We start from the raw sequence: 15,290 nt of genomic DNA, 5'->3' as shown, positions 1-15,290 counted from the left end.
TGAAGCTTTTAAAAAAATAATTATTAAGTGTTTATTACTTAATAAACTTACTTAAAATATATATGTACTTTAAAATATACTTATTATTAAGTATAAAAGTATGTGATCACATTTTATTGTATACTTTTTATTCTAATTTTTCTTGTATCTATTTGTGTATATTTATATGTTTCACATAGTAGTAATATATTGATTACTTTTATATTTTGATATTTTTAGTTTATAGTCTAATAAGCTTATGTTAGTATTGTTTATGTCATAATTTAATCAGTCCCAACTTACTGGATTTTTTTTTCAATTTCTTCAATAATAAAAAATGACATAGTTTCTACTGCTCCCCACCCCAAAGTCTTTATGCTAAAATAATAGATAATAGAAATGTTGGATCCAAGAGCTAAGAATGTTTTATGAGATAGTACAAATTCCTGTAAATCTCTAGCTTTAAGACTTACAATGATGCAGAGTGAGGCAACAAACCCTACTACGTTTCATGGACTCATCCTTTCATTTTAAATGTTTCTTTAGAAATGGTTCACCAAACCACCAGCCAGAGCCACCCCCTCCAGTCACAGATGTAAGTCCAAAGTTAAATGTCAGTTACTGGCCATGTCTAATAATACTTTGGTGACTGTGTGATTCAGTAGAAATTCTCAACTTTTAGAGAGTATTATTCATTCTTTCACTAAGAAAACTAAGCAAACATTAAATTTTGACTAAGAACCAGATACTGTGCTGTATTTAAGGAACTTTCGGTCTAGTGGGGAGGATAAAGATGGAATTTCATGGATATATTGCATGGTTAGAGAAAGAAGACCTGACGTATAAACAGCTTCTGAGCAAACTCCGTCTGAATGTGGGTGTATTTGGCTGTTGTAATGTTTACCTTTTTAAAGGTGAGTCTGTTTAGTTACCAAAAAAAATACTTTACCTTTTTCAGAACCTCTTGCCAACAACCACACCTCAGGAGGCTCAGCAGTGGTTGCATCGAAACCGTTTCTCCACGTTCACGAGGCTTTTTACAAACTTCTCAGGTTAAATTTGCTTGTCCTTTGTTTTGCCAGCATGGGATTTCTTTTATACTCTAGGAACTCCTGATATTCCTGTGTTATTTCGTGTGTGTGTATTGGGGGAGGAAGGGGCAGCTCTTAATGCATTTTTCTGATTAAATGAATTCCATTGAACTCTTCAGATTTTCTCACCAGCTGCAACTGTGCTGTGAAATACTCAAAAAGAAAATACCTCTTAAACTCATTTAAAAATATTTATTCTATACAATACCTTTAAAATATATTATCCATACAGTATTTTATCAAGGAGCATTGCAGGTAGTCTGAAATTTCCCCCCTGATATTACTATATTTTCTTTGCACATTTCACTTTTATTTAGCATCATCTCCATAGTACCACGTATGGTAGGAATATATAAATAGATAAGGCATAGTTCCTGTTCAGTCACCATCTAGTATCAAAGAAAATCCAAATCAAAATAAAACCTTGAAATAAGGAAAACAAATAGTTGTGATGCATTAGATAAATGTAGACAAAGTGAAGCATTTGGAGAAGCGTCTGGAGTTAGGGAACATGTGTGATGCGTGAGGTAAATTTTGAGGGCTGAGAAGGAGTCTGTTAGTCAGACAGCAGAAGAATATTTTAGGCAGGAGGAACAACTTACTTATTAGGCATGGTCAGTATGATGAAAGCATAGGGTTGAATGAGTAAGTTAATTGGGTCGGAATTGAGAAGGGAGAGGATGCAGAGGCCAGGTCATGGAAGGCTTTATATACCATGCAAGAGATTATGACTATAGCTTACTGGTAATGAGGTGTCCTTGTAAGAGTCCATTTTAAAAGTCATTAACGAAGAGAATCTTTGCCTTTATCACCCATTTGCTTATATTTATTCCAGGAGCAGATTTATTGAAACTAACTAGAGATGATGTGATTCAAATCTGTGGCCCTGCAGATGGAATCAGACTTTTTAATGCATTAAAAGGCCGGTATGTAATTAGTGTTAAAATATCAGTGGGGTTGGATTCCAAATGGATTTGGATTCAGGGACTCTTCACAGTACTCTTTGTGCAGCTAAATACATCTTATCAAAACATTCTATTTGAATGCCAGCTGTGTGCCAAATAAAGATGGAAATTATCTTTTCCTGTACTTGATCCAAGAAATTCCTCACGATATTTCATTTTTCATTTCCAGGTAGTTTTTTTCATTTAATTAAATATTCATTGTCCCTATTATGAGCCATTAGGCTTTGGTGATACATCGATGAGCTTTCTGGAGAGAGAGAGATAAAGAGGATATACAATAAGTATTTTGAATAGTAATAAGTGTTTTAAAGAAAAATAAACAAATAAAAACAAAGTTGTAGCTTGTAGAGTACTCAGAATATAGTCAGGGAAGACCTTTCTTCAGAGGGGATATTTAAACTGAGTTATGAGAAGGATGGAAGCTTTGGAGTCATAAGGGAAGAGGGTTCTATGCAGAAGAAACAGCAGGTACAAAGGTCCTGAACTCAGTTTTACTAGAGAAGAGATCATTCTTAGGTTTTGGCAGGAATTCATGGAATGTCTGCTTAATACAGAGTAAGAGTAATGCCTGAGAGTAATTAAGCAGAGTAATTAATGTCTGCTTAATTTCAAGTCTCTGTTTGGGATTTACAATTTAAAGTAGGTAGTAGTAATATTGGCACCCCACTCCAGTACTCTTGCCTGGGAAATCCCATGGATGGAGGAGCCTGGTAGGCTGCAGTCCATGGGGTCGCGAAGGGTCAGACACGACTGAGCGACTTCACTATCACTTTTCACTTTCATGCATTGGAGAAGGAAATGGCAACCCACTCCAGTGTTCTTGCCTGGAGAATCCCAGGGACAGGGCAGCCTGGTGGGCTGCCATCTATGGGGTCGCACAGAGTCAGACATGACTGAAGTTACTTAGCAGCAGCAGTAGTAATATTGGTGGGAAAAAAATACAGGTCAGTGCCATAGAACCAAATCAGTGACTAAATAATGAAATAAGATTATGAAGTATTTTTGTTTATTATTAAAGATATTAAATCAAGTTGGAAACTTTTAAGCAAAGAGGTGAAATTCAAGGTTTGATTACTAGGCAAAAAAGAATGGATCATTCATTTTTAAATGTATTATCTTCAGAGCATTTAGAAATAGGAAGGAATAAGGTGATCAGAGCAAGAGGTGATTCAGTATGGTTGTCTATGAAGAAAGAACAGAAAGGCTAAAGCTGACTAGGAGACAGTCATGAGGGAAATGAGATTTTCTAGTCTGTGCCTGGAGAATCCCAGGGACGGTGGAGCCTGGTGGGCTGCCGTCTATGGGGTCGCACAGAGTCGGACACGACTGAAGCGACTTAGCAGCAGCAGCAGCAGTCTGTGGCATTGGTGCTCTTAAGTAAAAGGTATATCTTTGAACCTTAAAAAACAGTGGCTCACACATACTGAATCCTTCTAACCTTTATATCAGAGGTTACAAACTCAATGACTACAGAGGCCACGTGTAAATGAGTGACAGTCAACCCTAGGGTGTACTGAAGAATGCATGTGCACCATGCCTGTGGGACAGCTGATTGGGTTTTGTTTTGTAGAATGAGGACCTTGGATTTTTCAAGGAAAACCAAAGATTCAGAGGTTGATGATGCCTTCTGTAGGAATGAATTCAGTTAGACACACACATACCCCCCAGTGAGGAGTAATAATTCATAGCAAATGAGCTAACTGGTCCAAGGGCTGCCAGTTTTCAACCTGTGCTGTATAGTATTAATGTAGACACAAAGGTTCTTCCGTAAAATGTGCTCACCATGAGAAATGTGACTAATAGTTTTTTTTTTTTTCTCCTCCTTAGGATGGTGCGCCCAAGGCTAACCATTTATGTTTGTCAGGAATCCTTGCAGCTAAGGGAGCAGCAGCAACAGCAGCAGAATCAGCAGAAGCATGAGGATGGAGACTCAAATGGTACTTTCTTCGGTAGGTCGTTCTGGACAGGCCAGGACAGATATGAAGAAAAACGAAGAGATGACTTATGAACGTGTGTGATGGGAATTTATCAGGCAGCAGAGTCAGTATTTGCTAAAAGTAATGGTAATTGCTCTAATGTTTATTGAGTTCCTAATGTACACCAGGCACTATTCTCAGCACTTTTACAGGTTTTAATTTTTACGACTGGTGTCTCCTCATTGCAATAGATTTTATTGTTCTTCCCCAACATTTAGGTGAGGAAAATGAGGCTTAGGGATGTTAAGTAACTTGCCCCAGGTCGCACAGCTAGCAAGTGATTGAGCTGGGATTTCTATTCAGGCAGTCTGCTTCTGCATCCTTTAGAAAAAGTGGGCCTTCGTAGTGATCAGATTGCCTTTAAGAGCAGAGAAACTGTGCTGACTGTCTTTGCTTTCTCCCTTTTGCAGTTTACCATGCCATCTACCTAGAAGAACTGACAGCTGTTGAACTGACAGAAAAAATTGCTCAGCTTTTCAGCATTTCCCCTTGCCAGATCAGCCAGATCTACAAGCAGGGGCCAACAGGCATCCATGTGCTCATTAGCGATGAGGTAGATTGCTAGCACAGCTGAATCACCAGATGACAGTGATCTGTCTGGGCATATGATGGGAGCAGGAGCTGTTCCATGGGGGCAGCATGCTCTGTTTTCCAAGACAAGACGTTTTCAAACATTTTTGTTTGTTTACCTCCTAAGATAATTTTTTAAAAACTATGTATCCCCTTGCACATTTTTGGGTTGACTTAAAAGTTTTTGTTTTAAGTTTAAATAGTGGCAAAAAATGTGCCCACTTTGGGGCGTATTATAGGACATATAAAAATGAAATGATTGCTTCACTTTTCTAACTATGTTTCATGTAACCTGAATGTAAGAGTAATTTAATACCACTGTCATCTGTTAAAAAAAATACATGAATATACTTTTTAACAGACTATTTATATCATTTCTTTGTTTTCTTAAGCTGATATTTTCATTCACTTCCCCCATAGAATTTCATCTTACCATAGTCTACTTTTATGCTTGAATGTCTTTTATTAGTTTTTCCTACTATATTTCTTTGAAACAAAAACTTGTTTCAGTAAAAATTTAAAATTATTTGTTCTGGATAGAATTATCACCATAATTGTACAATTGATTAAAACAACATAAATGTATTATATATTTTGATAAGTAATTGTTAAACATTAAGAAAAAATTTATTAAAAGTACATCTGGGTAGTTCCCTGGTGACCTCATGGTTAGGATTCCAGGCTTTCACTGCCAAGGCCTGGTTCAATCCCTGGTCCAGGGACCACAAGTCATGTAACTTGGCCAAAAATAAATAAATAAACACAATGAAAGTGCATATATTAATGAGATGGATGAGATTAACTGATTCCTTACCCTTTCTCCCAGACACAATTAATTCATAGATACATACTGCCTATTGATTGCTAGAATGAAATAGAGTTCAACATCAATTCCATCCTGTTTTTTCCCCCTAGATAAGAAATACTATGGAATCTGATTCACATAAATTGATAGATAGGAATGGATGAAGTTTGCTATAATAGCATTGCTGGGTTGTTTTTTTTTTTAACTTCTGGGTTATGTGCCAAAAATTACATAGTGATGGTATCAAAAATTATTTTGAATTATCTGTCACTTGACAGTTTGTGGTTAGGTCACTCTTCAAGGCTGGTGAAAGAAATGAACACTTCATGGCTCCAGGACTATATCACCCAGTCGTTCTAGTTCTCATTTGCAATTACACTTTTGCATGCTGAAGGCTTTTATAGCCTAGGGCAGTGCACCTCCATAAGATTTCAGGAGGGTGAAACTCTTGCCTTTACTTTATAAAATGGGAAAAGGCGTTTGAAAAGGGAAGTGAGAAAGGAAAACAAGAGGTTCTCAGGTGGTTTTAGGAGAGAACAGATATAGATGTTTAATTCCTCCCATATGGGCCTGTCTGGATCTATGTGCCCCTTGGAAAGTCCCGGGGTTAACCCAGGAACATGCATTCTCGAACTTTAAGAAAGCTGTTTCAGAGTGTTTAGCTTTTAAAGCTTTTGAAAACTAAACAGGAGAGAAAACAAAGCACAGGATTGTTTTTCATTTATATCTAGTATAATAAAAATCCACATAGGCAAAATAAATACAGCAAACCAAGGTTTTTAATAACCAGCAAAATTTCCTGTTTTTTTCAGATGATACAGAACTTTCAGGAAGAAGCCTGTTTTATTCTGGACACAATGAAAGGTAATAAAAAGTGAGATAAATGCCTTTTTTGAAGGAGTCTGAGTGTTTTTTTAAAATAGTAATTCTTTGGGGAGAGAGGGAAAATATTAACCACCATATTTGAGATAAAGAATGTGACATTATTGGAGATTATTTCTTAATATGAATTGGCTTCTTGCCATTGTCAGAGTAGACAAAGTGTGACTTTCTGCCATCAACTTTTACCTTCCATGGACAAGTGGTGAAATTGAGGCAAAATATTGTTTTTCTAGTGTATATTTATTACATGTATTCTGTGATAATTAATAAGTATACTACACTTTGTCCTCCTGTTTTTTCTTTCTCTAAAGAACCTTCAGTTCAGTTCAGTCAGTTCAGTCACTCAGTCGTGTCTGACTCTTTGGGACCCCAAGAATCGCAGCACACCAGGCCTCCCTGTCCATCACCAACTCCCGGAGTTCACTCAGACTCACATCCATCGAGTCAGTGATGCCATCCAGCCATCTCATCCTCTGTCATCCCCTTCTCCTCCTGCCCCCAATGCCTCCCAGCATCAGAGTCTTTTCCAATGAGTCAACTCTTCACATGAGGTGGCCAAAGTACTGGAGTTTCAGCTTTAGCATCATTCCCTCCAAAGAAACCCCAGGGCTGATCTCCTTCAGAATGGACTGGTTGGATCTCCTTGCAGTCCAAGGGACTCTCAAGAGTCTTCTCCAACACCACAGTTCAAAAGCGTCAATTCTTTGGCGCTCAGCCTTCTTCACAGTCCAACTCTCACATCCGTACATGACCACTGGAAAAACCATAGTGTTTTGGAGGTGACTAAAGATGATTCTTTTTTCTTTTTCTTACAGCAGAAACCAATGATAGCTATCATATCATACTGAAGTAGATGTGGCTGCTGCTTCGTTCACCTATGGGAAATTCTCCTCTTGGAGGGGATCACAAATGGAGATTTGAACGGCTGTAGCAACCTGACCTGTCTGACTATGTGGGGGAGTCAGAGGCAGAGGCAGAACCCCAGCCATCTATGTTGGGGCACACATGGATTTCTGCCTGACATGCATTTCTGCAACTGTTTCTTAGTTAACATTTCTGGATTCTATTGTTGTTGAATATCAATAGAAACTCCACATCATTTAGGGTGTGTGTGTAGGGCATAATGATGATGAGAATTGTGTGATGTTTAATGGAAAGATGTTAAATTTTGTGGTATGCAGCCCATGTAATTTTTTTTCCTAACATAAAAGCAAACATCTATATTCCATAAGACTAGATCCTCAATCTTTTTTGCCTGTGAAAACTTCATCAAAGAAGAGAAATGTGGAGAAAGAACAAAATTCTTCTTTTAATTACCCCATCATTCGATGACAAATAGTAATTTTGGCTAACATTTATTGCACATTTAGTTGTGCCAGGCAGTGTGATAAGTTCTTTAAATGGATTATCTTGTTTAAATCCTCTTAATAACCCCGTATGAAGTAGGTAATGATGATCCCTAATTGAAGATAAGGAAATGGAGACACAGAGTGGCTGAGGAGCTTGCTGAGTAACAGGCAGCTGGTAGATAGTGACATGAAGGGCAGACCCAGGCGGGCTGGCTCGTGTTCACTGCTGTCCATGACTGCCCCCTCACAGTCCTCTGTGCATGCCATCATTTCTTACTGTGGCTCCCCTGGTGAATCACATGTAACAGTGAGCAAGAACTGACAGATTAACACCCAAAGGGACAAACCACACTTAAATAATGATGAACCAATCAAGAGCTACAAAAAATGAAAACACAGACACTTTCAAAGCATCATTAGTTGTCAGATTCACAGAATTTAAGGCAGTGAAAACCAGGGATTATCTGTTATTCCCCACATTCACTATTCTTGAATGACCTCAAACTATTTATTAATGAGTTAGACTAACCCCTGCTTTCTCTTTCCCCTCTGCCTCTTGTCTTGGGATAGGAAGTTCTCTTACTCATGTAGCGTTCTTTTATATAAGCTTTACAATTCATCCCCACCCTATTCCCATTCTTCCCATATACTTTAGTTCTTCTGATTGTAATTGTGTGCGCTTGTGTGTGTGCATGTGTAAGACTGTGGGTCATTTTTTCACATGTAAAGTTTTATCCAGAAACCCCTCTACATGTTATGCTGAGGTGAAAAACAATAATGTTCAAAAGATTCTGTATTGGATTTGGATCTGTGTGTGTGTGTGTGTATTTTTAAGCATTTGATAAAGTTTAAATGTTTTTATACAGAGATTTTTGTTGTTGTTCATTAAAATCAACCTGCCAAATGGTCTTGATTTCTTTTGATTTGAAAGAAATTGAAAATTTTGAACCTGGAAAATTAAAGTCAAATGACCTTATTTAAAATTGACCTGGACAGCTTGACATATTAGGCCGAAATACTTTTTTAGTGACTGATTACTGGATGTCTCTATTTTTCTTTGGGGGGGGGGACATTTCTAATTGTATTATGTTCCTAAGACTGGTTCTCAGCCTCAAGGGAGTCAGCTGTCTCCCCAGCAGGCTAATTTTTATTTTTATTTATTTATTTATTCCAATCCTCTGAATGTTAGGCTGGGAGGATTGGACTTTTAAGGTCCTTTCTAAATCTGAATCTGTGACTCTTGTTTACTGTAAATGATACACAGAATTCTATTAATATATTTACTATAAATTTTATACTTGCTAATTTTTACTTGGAGTTAGAGGATTTTTTAAGAGTAGTTCTCAGATTTATATAGAGATGAATTTATATGTTTGTAATCATAGGTCTTCAAATTAACTAGAACATCTCTTAGGCTTTCTTTAGCTCCAAAAAAAATATTTATAGTGCCAATGCTGTATAATTGGTAAGAATTAGTACAGTGATAGAACATTGTAATTATTCAGTTTCCTTTAAAAAATTTCATTTCTTCACTATCGATCTTTTCAATTAAATGAAAAATTTAAACTAGCTTTTTCATAATGAAAGTAATACACAAATTGATAAATTCAACAATAAAGAAATAACTTTCTACTTATAATAACTATTATAACTTATAATAAAGTATAACTTTTTCTACTTATGTCCTAGTCCCACTCTATAGAGGTAGTCATTGCAAAAAGTTCCTCTCTCAAACACACAAACACACACACATATGCTGATGGGCTCATGTAGTATTAATGGTCTGCACTTTTCTTTTTTGTGTTTAACATGTCTTGAACATCTTTCTATATTAAAATTTATAGTTTGACCTCATTCTTTTGAAAAATGGCCATTCCCTATGAATGGCATTTAGGCTAAGTCCATTTAAGCATATATTCTAATAATTTTTTGCATTTATTTCTAAGATACTTTCCAAGAAATAAAGTTGGCTGGATTTTACCTCTTTAACCATGTGATAGTAGGTATTTAAAATAAAGAAGATGGTTTAATATTTCCAGTAGAGTGAGGCTATATAAGAAGGAGAAGGGTTAGACTTTAGACCCTCCTGAGAACTGTAATAGCATCCTATTTGACTTAGCATTGTCTGTTCTGTTCCCTTGAAGTGTAATAGGTTCCATCTAGAAGAATCTATAGTATAAAGACTTTGATAGTTAAAAGGGAGACATTGGAAAGTAAAAGGATCATTGCAGAATTCTTAAGGACTGAATACCAGTCACGACATAAAATGTGACTACTAAGTAATGAGGTCCCATATTATGCCCCAAGGATAAGAACATTTGCCCACATAAATGATTTAAGAAGCCATTTAAAAGGAGTGGAAATGGAGGTTGTCATTTTGTCTGGAGAGAGATTACAATGTGACAAATACAAGACAACTAGAGTCTGAGAGACCTGAGCAAGTGAGGTCCTCATGACGGGGTGGACGTGATTCCTGGAAGTCTGGCACCATCAGGCACTGGATACGCTGTGAGGGGCAGAGCACGATCTGACCACTGTGAGTTGGAGGAGCAAGGGGAAGCTTGGCAAGTGGAGAAGGCTTGGCATAATGGAACTAGCCATGTCTCATTTAGGCCTAATGAAAGAATGTTCTGAAAACCCTTTGTATCCCCAAGTGTTCTGAGAAAGTCTTTTGTATAGGGTTGCTGCAGAGATTTGGGCTGTCTTCAAACTTCCATGAAGTACTGGCTGAAGCTTCAGCATTTAGTTTTGAAAGGAACACAAATTTCAGATGCAGATATTTTAAGTCAGGACTGAGTTTTTCCTTCTCCACTGAAGCTTTTTTTCTCTGGCCAATACCTAATAATTCCAGGTAACTTGAGATCCAAGAGCTCAAACTGAACCTTTGTATCATTTTTCTGGATTTTTAGTTGGCTTTCTTGGCTACGGAGGGTTCCTCTATGGCAATCTGATCTGTTATGGCCTCTGCTGGTCTGTTATGAAAACTCCAGCCTCACCAGGAATGGCACAAATGCTCCCATCTAGCTGTATCTTTTTACTGATATATAAAATAGTCCTATTTCATTCTTCTGCTTCTCCTAAAAACTGCTCATATTTTCTCAGTTGTGAGCTAAGGTTTTTCCTGCTAAAATATATTTATTTTTATTTGTGATTAAATTTTTGTTTCTTTATACAAACTCCAAGACTTAAATGAGGAAGAAAGATGCTCTCACTGTGATGTGAGGTTAATGGCATCAGTACTTGTTTTCTGTTCTATTAATACCTTATTTCTCCTCCTTGCTTCTTTTAATGACCTTTTATTTTACCTTTGACCTTAAACTCCCATCTATTTCTACTTCCTCCCTTTTTCCTCATCTTTCCTCTTCACTTCCAGATTTCTTCTATATTTTTCTTTATGAATACTGGCCTGTTCAACAAATTAATTTGGAAATTACAACTAAATCTAAATCTAAGCATTTGCATTCTCAAATTCAGACATGTAAAAGTTGTTTATGGGCTTCCCTGGTGGCCCAGTGGTATAGAATCTGCCTACCAATGTAGGAGATGTGGGTTCAATCCCTAATCTAGGAAGATCCCACATGCTGTGGAGCAACTAAGCCCTTGCACCACAACTAAAGCCTGTGCTCCAGAGCTGGGGAGACGCAACTGCTGAGCCCACTCGCCCTAGAGCTTGTGCTCCATAGCACGAGAAGCCACGATGAGAGGCCTGTGCACTGCAACTAGAGAGTAACCTCCCGTCACCACAATTAGAGAAAAGCCAGAGCAGTGCTTAAGACCCAGCACAGCCAACTTAAAAAAAAAGTTGCATATGAATTTACAATTTTCAGTTGGATTAATATCAATTATAAGAGAACTTGGTATTTAAGAAATACTAATGTGTTACTTACTATGTGCTATGCTGTGCTTAGTTGCTCAGTCACGTCCAACTGTTTGCAACCCCATGGACTATAGCCTGCCAGGCTCCTCTGTCCCTGGGATTCTCCAGGCAAGAATACTGGCGTGGGTTGCCATATGCCCTCTAGGGGCTCTTCCCAACCTAGGGATCAAATCCAGGTCTCCTGCATTGCAGGCAGATTCTGTACCGTCTGAGCCACCAGGGAAGCCCTCAGGAGGTAAACAGCAATCTGCAGTGATTAAAATGAGGAATGTGTACCTCACCCAAACAGTACTGTTTTGTATTATGTGGAATCTTTGGGGACATGAGTAATAACCTAGGTTTATTCTGTTCTGTGGATCTGTGTTTTTGTGTATTTGCGTAAGGTGAGGTACACATTCCTCATTTTAATCACTGCAGACTGCTGTTTTCTTTGAGTTCTTTTTTTTTAAATCACTGAATCGCCAGTGAATTCTCTCTTTCTGAATTCTAATGTCTAGTTTTTCATTTAAGGGTTTAATTAATATCTTTCCTTAGACATCTGTATAACTTTGCTTGAACCTTTCATTCACCTTTTTTACGTTTATTAAGCTTGACTTCTCTAAATTCATCCTTGCACTGTAGCTCCTCAAAAATGGTTGTTATTTTGCTTTATTAATAGATTTTTGTGTGTCTTACACACTTATGTACATCAATTTGTGAGTGTCTTTTTTGAAACTTTCCTTGGTAAAACATACAGCTTCTTCTTGTTTGTGCTTTTCAATTGCTATGGCCCTGTCTTTCTCCCAGATTTGCTCTACTGATCTCTTTTGGTTAGTGTGGAATTAGTCACAAAGGTGCCTGTCTCTCTAGATCTGGATTCTAATTAAATGTAAATTAGTAAAGTAACATACAGCCTCAGGGCTAAATCTACAGATTCCCTATTGAAAAACAAATAACAGTGGCTTGGATTTTTATCTTAACTCTTTTTCTCTAAGCATCTCATTACATAGTATCCTCTGATCTATTCATTTTCAGCCTCCTAGGAGAGTGTACTCTTTTATCTTTTGTTTGGTAAAGAGTGGTTGATAAAATGTATACTTTGGTGTCAGATGAACTCTTGTTTAAATCTCAAATCTTGGGCTTCCTGGATGTGTCCTTGGACAAAACAATCTCTTAAACCCCAACGTTCTCATCTTAAAAAGGAGATAACTCTTAATTCATAGGGTTGTTAAGGAGATTACAAAGGATAATAAGTATAAAACAGTTATATCTTGTTGCAGTTTTATTCCCTTGCTTAATAAATTTAGGATACTATTGAAGGCAAGATCACCTCTACAACCAAAAGACAGAGGTATAAACACTGACCAGGATATAAAATTTGACCTTTGGTTTTTGTCTTTGTTGTTCTTGATCATCTGTCTTTCCTTCCTACTTGAGTTTTTTGCCCCTAAAACTCACCCAGCTATGAATTATGCATGGTCTGGAACAAAACAGTCACATTTAGAATTAGATGTCATGTCCACTGCTATAATTTACATATTAATATTAGCATTTCTTTTTTACTTTTCCTTATAACTTCTACTCTACTGCACTCCTAGTCATTTGACCTCCACTGGTCCTGCTTGGGCTGTAAGCAGAATCACAATTATTATGAGTGAACTGGCACCATTGTAATAACTTACCTAGTGATTCTATCAAGACAATGAAATATGGTGAATAAGCGGCTCTGTGAGAAGTGGTTGTGATGTTTGTTCTAACAATCCAGATGATCTTTTTGACTGATCTACAGCTTACTGGCAAACTGGATTCTGCTGTCTTCTCAAAGGATGTGCTAACTTTGCTTTGGCTGTCTTCTAATTTGGTGTCATTAACCAAGAAAGCTTGGGTATTGAGGCTGATGGTACTCTGACAAATTCCCTCACTGACTGCTCAGATTCTAGATGTGTTGGTATATGAAACACTTTTAGCCTACCCAACATGGCCTTCGGGCTACTTTTTGTTACTCATCCCACTGACTCTAAACATTCTGGGGTCTTCTCTTCCTTTTTGATTCCTGTCTGTCCAGGAAAAACAGAATCATCAGATCAGATCAGATCAGTCACTCAGTTGTGTCCGACTCTTTGCGACCCCATGAATCGCAGCACACCAGGCCTCCCTGTCCATCACCAACTCCTGGAGTTCACTCAGACTCATGTCCATCGAGTCAGTGATGCCATCCAGCCATCTCATCCTCTGTCGTCCCCTTCTCCTCCTGCCCCCAATCCCTCCCAGCATCAGTCTTTTCCAATGAGTCAACTCTTCGCATGAGGTGGCCAAAGTACTGGAGTTTCAGCTTTAGCATCATTCCTTCCAAAGAAATCCCAGGGCTGATCTCCTTCAGAATGGACTGGTTGGATCTCCTTGCAGTCCAAGGGACTCTCAAGAGTCTTCACCAACACCACAGTTCAAAAGCATCAATTCTTCAGTGCTCAGCCTTCTTCACAGTCCAACTCTCACATCCATACATGACCACTGGAGAAACCATAGCCTTGACTAGACGAACCTTTGTTGGCAAAGTAATGTCTCTGCTTTTGAATATGCTATCTAGGTTGGTCATAACTTTCCTTCCAAGGAAGCGTCTTTTAATTTCATGGTTGCAGTCACCATCTGCAGTGATTTTGGAGCCCAGAAAAATAAAGTCTGTCACTGTTTCCACTGTTTCCCCATCTATTTCCCATGAAGTGGTGGGACCGGATGCCATGATCTTTGTTTTCTGAATGTTGAGCTTTAAGCCAACTTTTTCACTCTCCACTTTCACTTTCATCAAGAGGCTTTTGAGTTCCTCTTCACTTTCTGCCATAAGGGTGGTGTCATCTGCATATCTGAGGTTATTGAGGTTTCTCCCGGCAATCTTGATTCCAGCTTGTGTTTCTTCCAGTCCAGTGTTTCTCATGATGTACTCTGCATATAAGTTAAATAAACAGGGTGACAATATACAGCCTTGATGAACTCCTTTTCCTATTTGGAACCAGTCTGTTGTTCCATGTCCAGTTCTAACTGTTGCTTCCTGACCTGCATACAAATTTCTCAAGAGGCAGGTCAGGTGGTCTGGTATTCCCATCTCTTTCAGAATTCTCCACAGTTTATTGTGATCCACACAGTCAAAGGCTTTGGTCATAGTCAATAAAGCAGAAATAGATGTTTTTCTGGAACTCTCTTGCTTTTTCTATGATCTAGCAGATGTTGGCAATTTGATCTCTGGTTCCTCTGCCTTTCTAAAACCAGCTTGAACATCAGGAAGTTCACAGTTCACATATTGCTGAAGCATATGAACATTTATATCACACTGTGTTGTCAATAGTTAATACCACTATTTAACATCCACAGAATCCTATGAGATACATACTTTTATCCCCATTTTGCAGATGAGGAAGCCAAGGCACAGGGAAGTTACCTTGCCAAGGGTCACACCATTAGTAAGAAGAGTTGGGGCTTGTAGTCAGGCCATCTGTCTCCAGATCTCATGCTCTTGGTTACATGTTATATCATGCCTAACTTTAGCAGATAGGTGGATGATCACTACTCTAAGGATTGTTTTTTTTTTGTGATCTGCTTTTTTTCATTTTGCAGTATTGTATCTTGGTCTCTCTGAGTCTCTTATATCACTTAGGGGAGAGAACTGGAATTCTTGGCATTTTTCCAAGTCACTTAACCTCTCAGTTCTAAAACTGAGATGGCTTGGTACCCGGTAGATCTGGCTCATAGTTCTTGGTGGCAATGTAAGTGCACCATGCTGTGGAACCAGCCTAACCAGAGTTTAAATCCTGCCATCCATCCG

The 15,290-nt window shown here is 38.1% G+C and overlaps 1 protein-coding gene across 5 annotated transcripts in view; it reads left to right on the top strand.

The window, feature by feature from the left end:
- The window catches only part of TFCP2 (transcription factor CP2), a 52,443-nt gene extending 43,918 nt beyond the window's left edge, over positions 1–8,525 (top strand). For 2 of the 5 annotated variants that reach the window (XM_055583663.1, XM_055583655.1), the window contains 7 exons: positions 526–574; positions 938–1,031; positions 1,906–1,996; positions 3,863–3,984; positions 4,422–4,564; positions 6,199–6,250; positions 7,087–8,525. In XM_055583663.1, the coding sequence (XP_055439638.1) occupies positions 526–574; positions 938–1,031; positions 1,906–1,996; positions 3,863–3,984; positions 4,422–4,564; positions 6,199–6,250; positions 7,087–7,121 (586 nt within the window). In that variant the 3' untranslated portion in view covers positions 7,122–8,525. Of the gene's footprint in view, positions 1–525; positions 575–937; positions 1,032–1,905; positions 1,997–3,862; positions 3,985–4,421; positions 4,565–6,198; positions 6,251–7,083 lie in introns of all 5 variants that reach the window. The other 3 variants (XM_055583661.1, XM_055583650.1, XM_055583659.1) reach the window with 2 other exon arrangements.
- Positions 8,526–15,290: the final 6,765 nt, after the last annotated feature.

Source organism: Bubalus kerabau, chromosome 1 (genome assembly GCF_029407905.1).
Source record: "Bubalus kerabau isolate K-KA32 ecotype Philippines breed swamp buffalo chromosome 1, PCC_UOA_SB_1v2, whole genome shotgun sequence".
NCBI lineage: Eukaryota > Metazoa > Chordata > Mammalia > Artiodactyla > Bovidae > Bubalus > Bubalus kerabau.
Note: the sequence above shows the minus strand (reverse complement) of the source record. Positions and strands in the feature narration are given on the sequence as shown.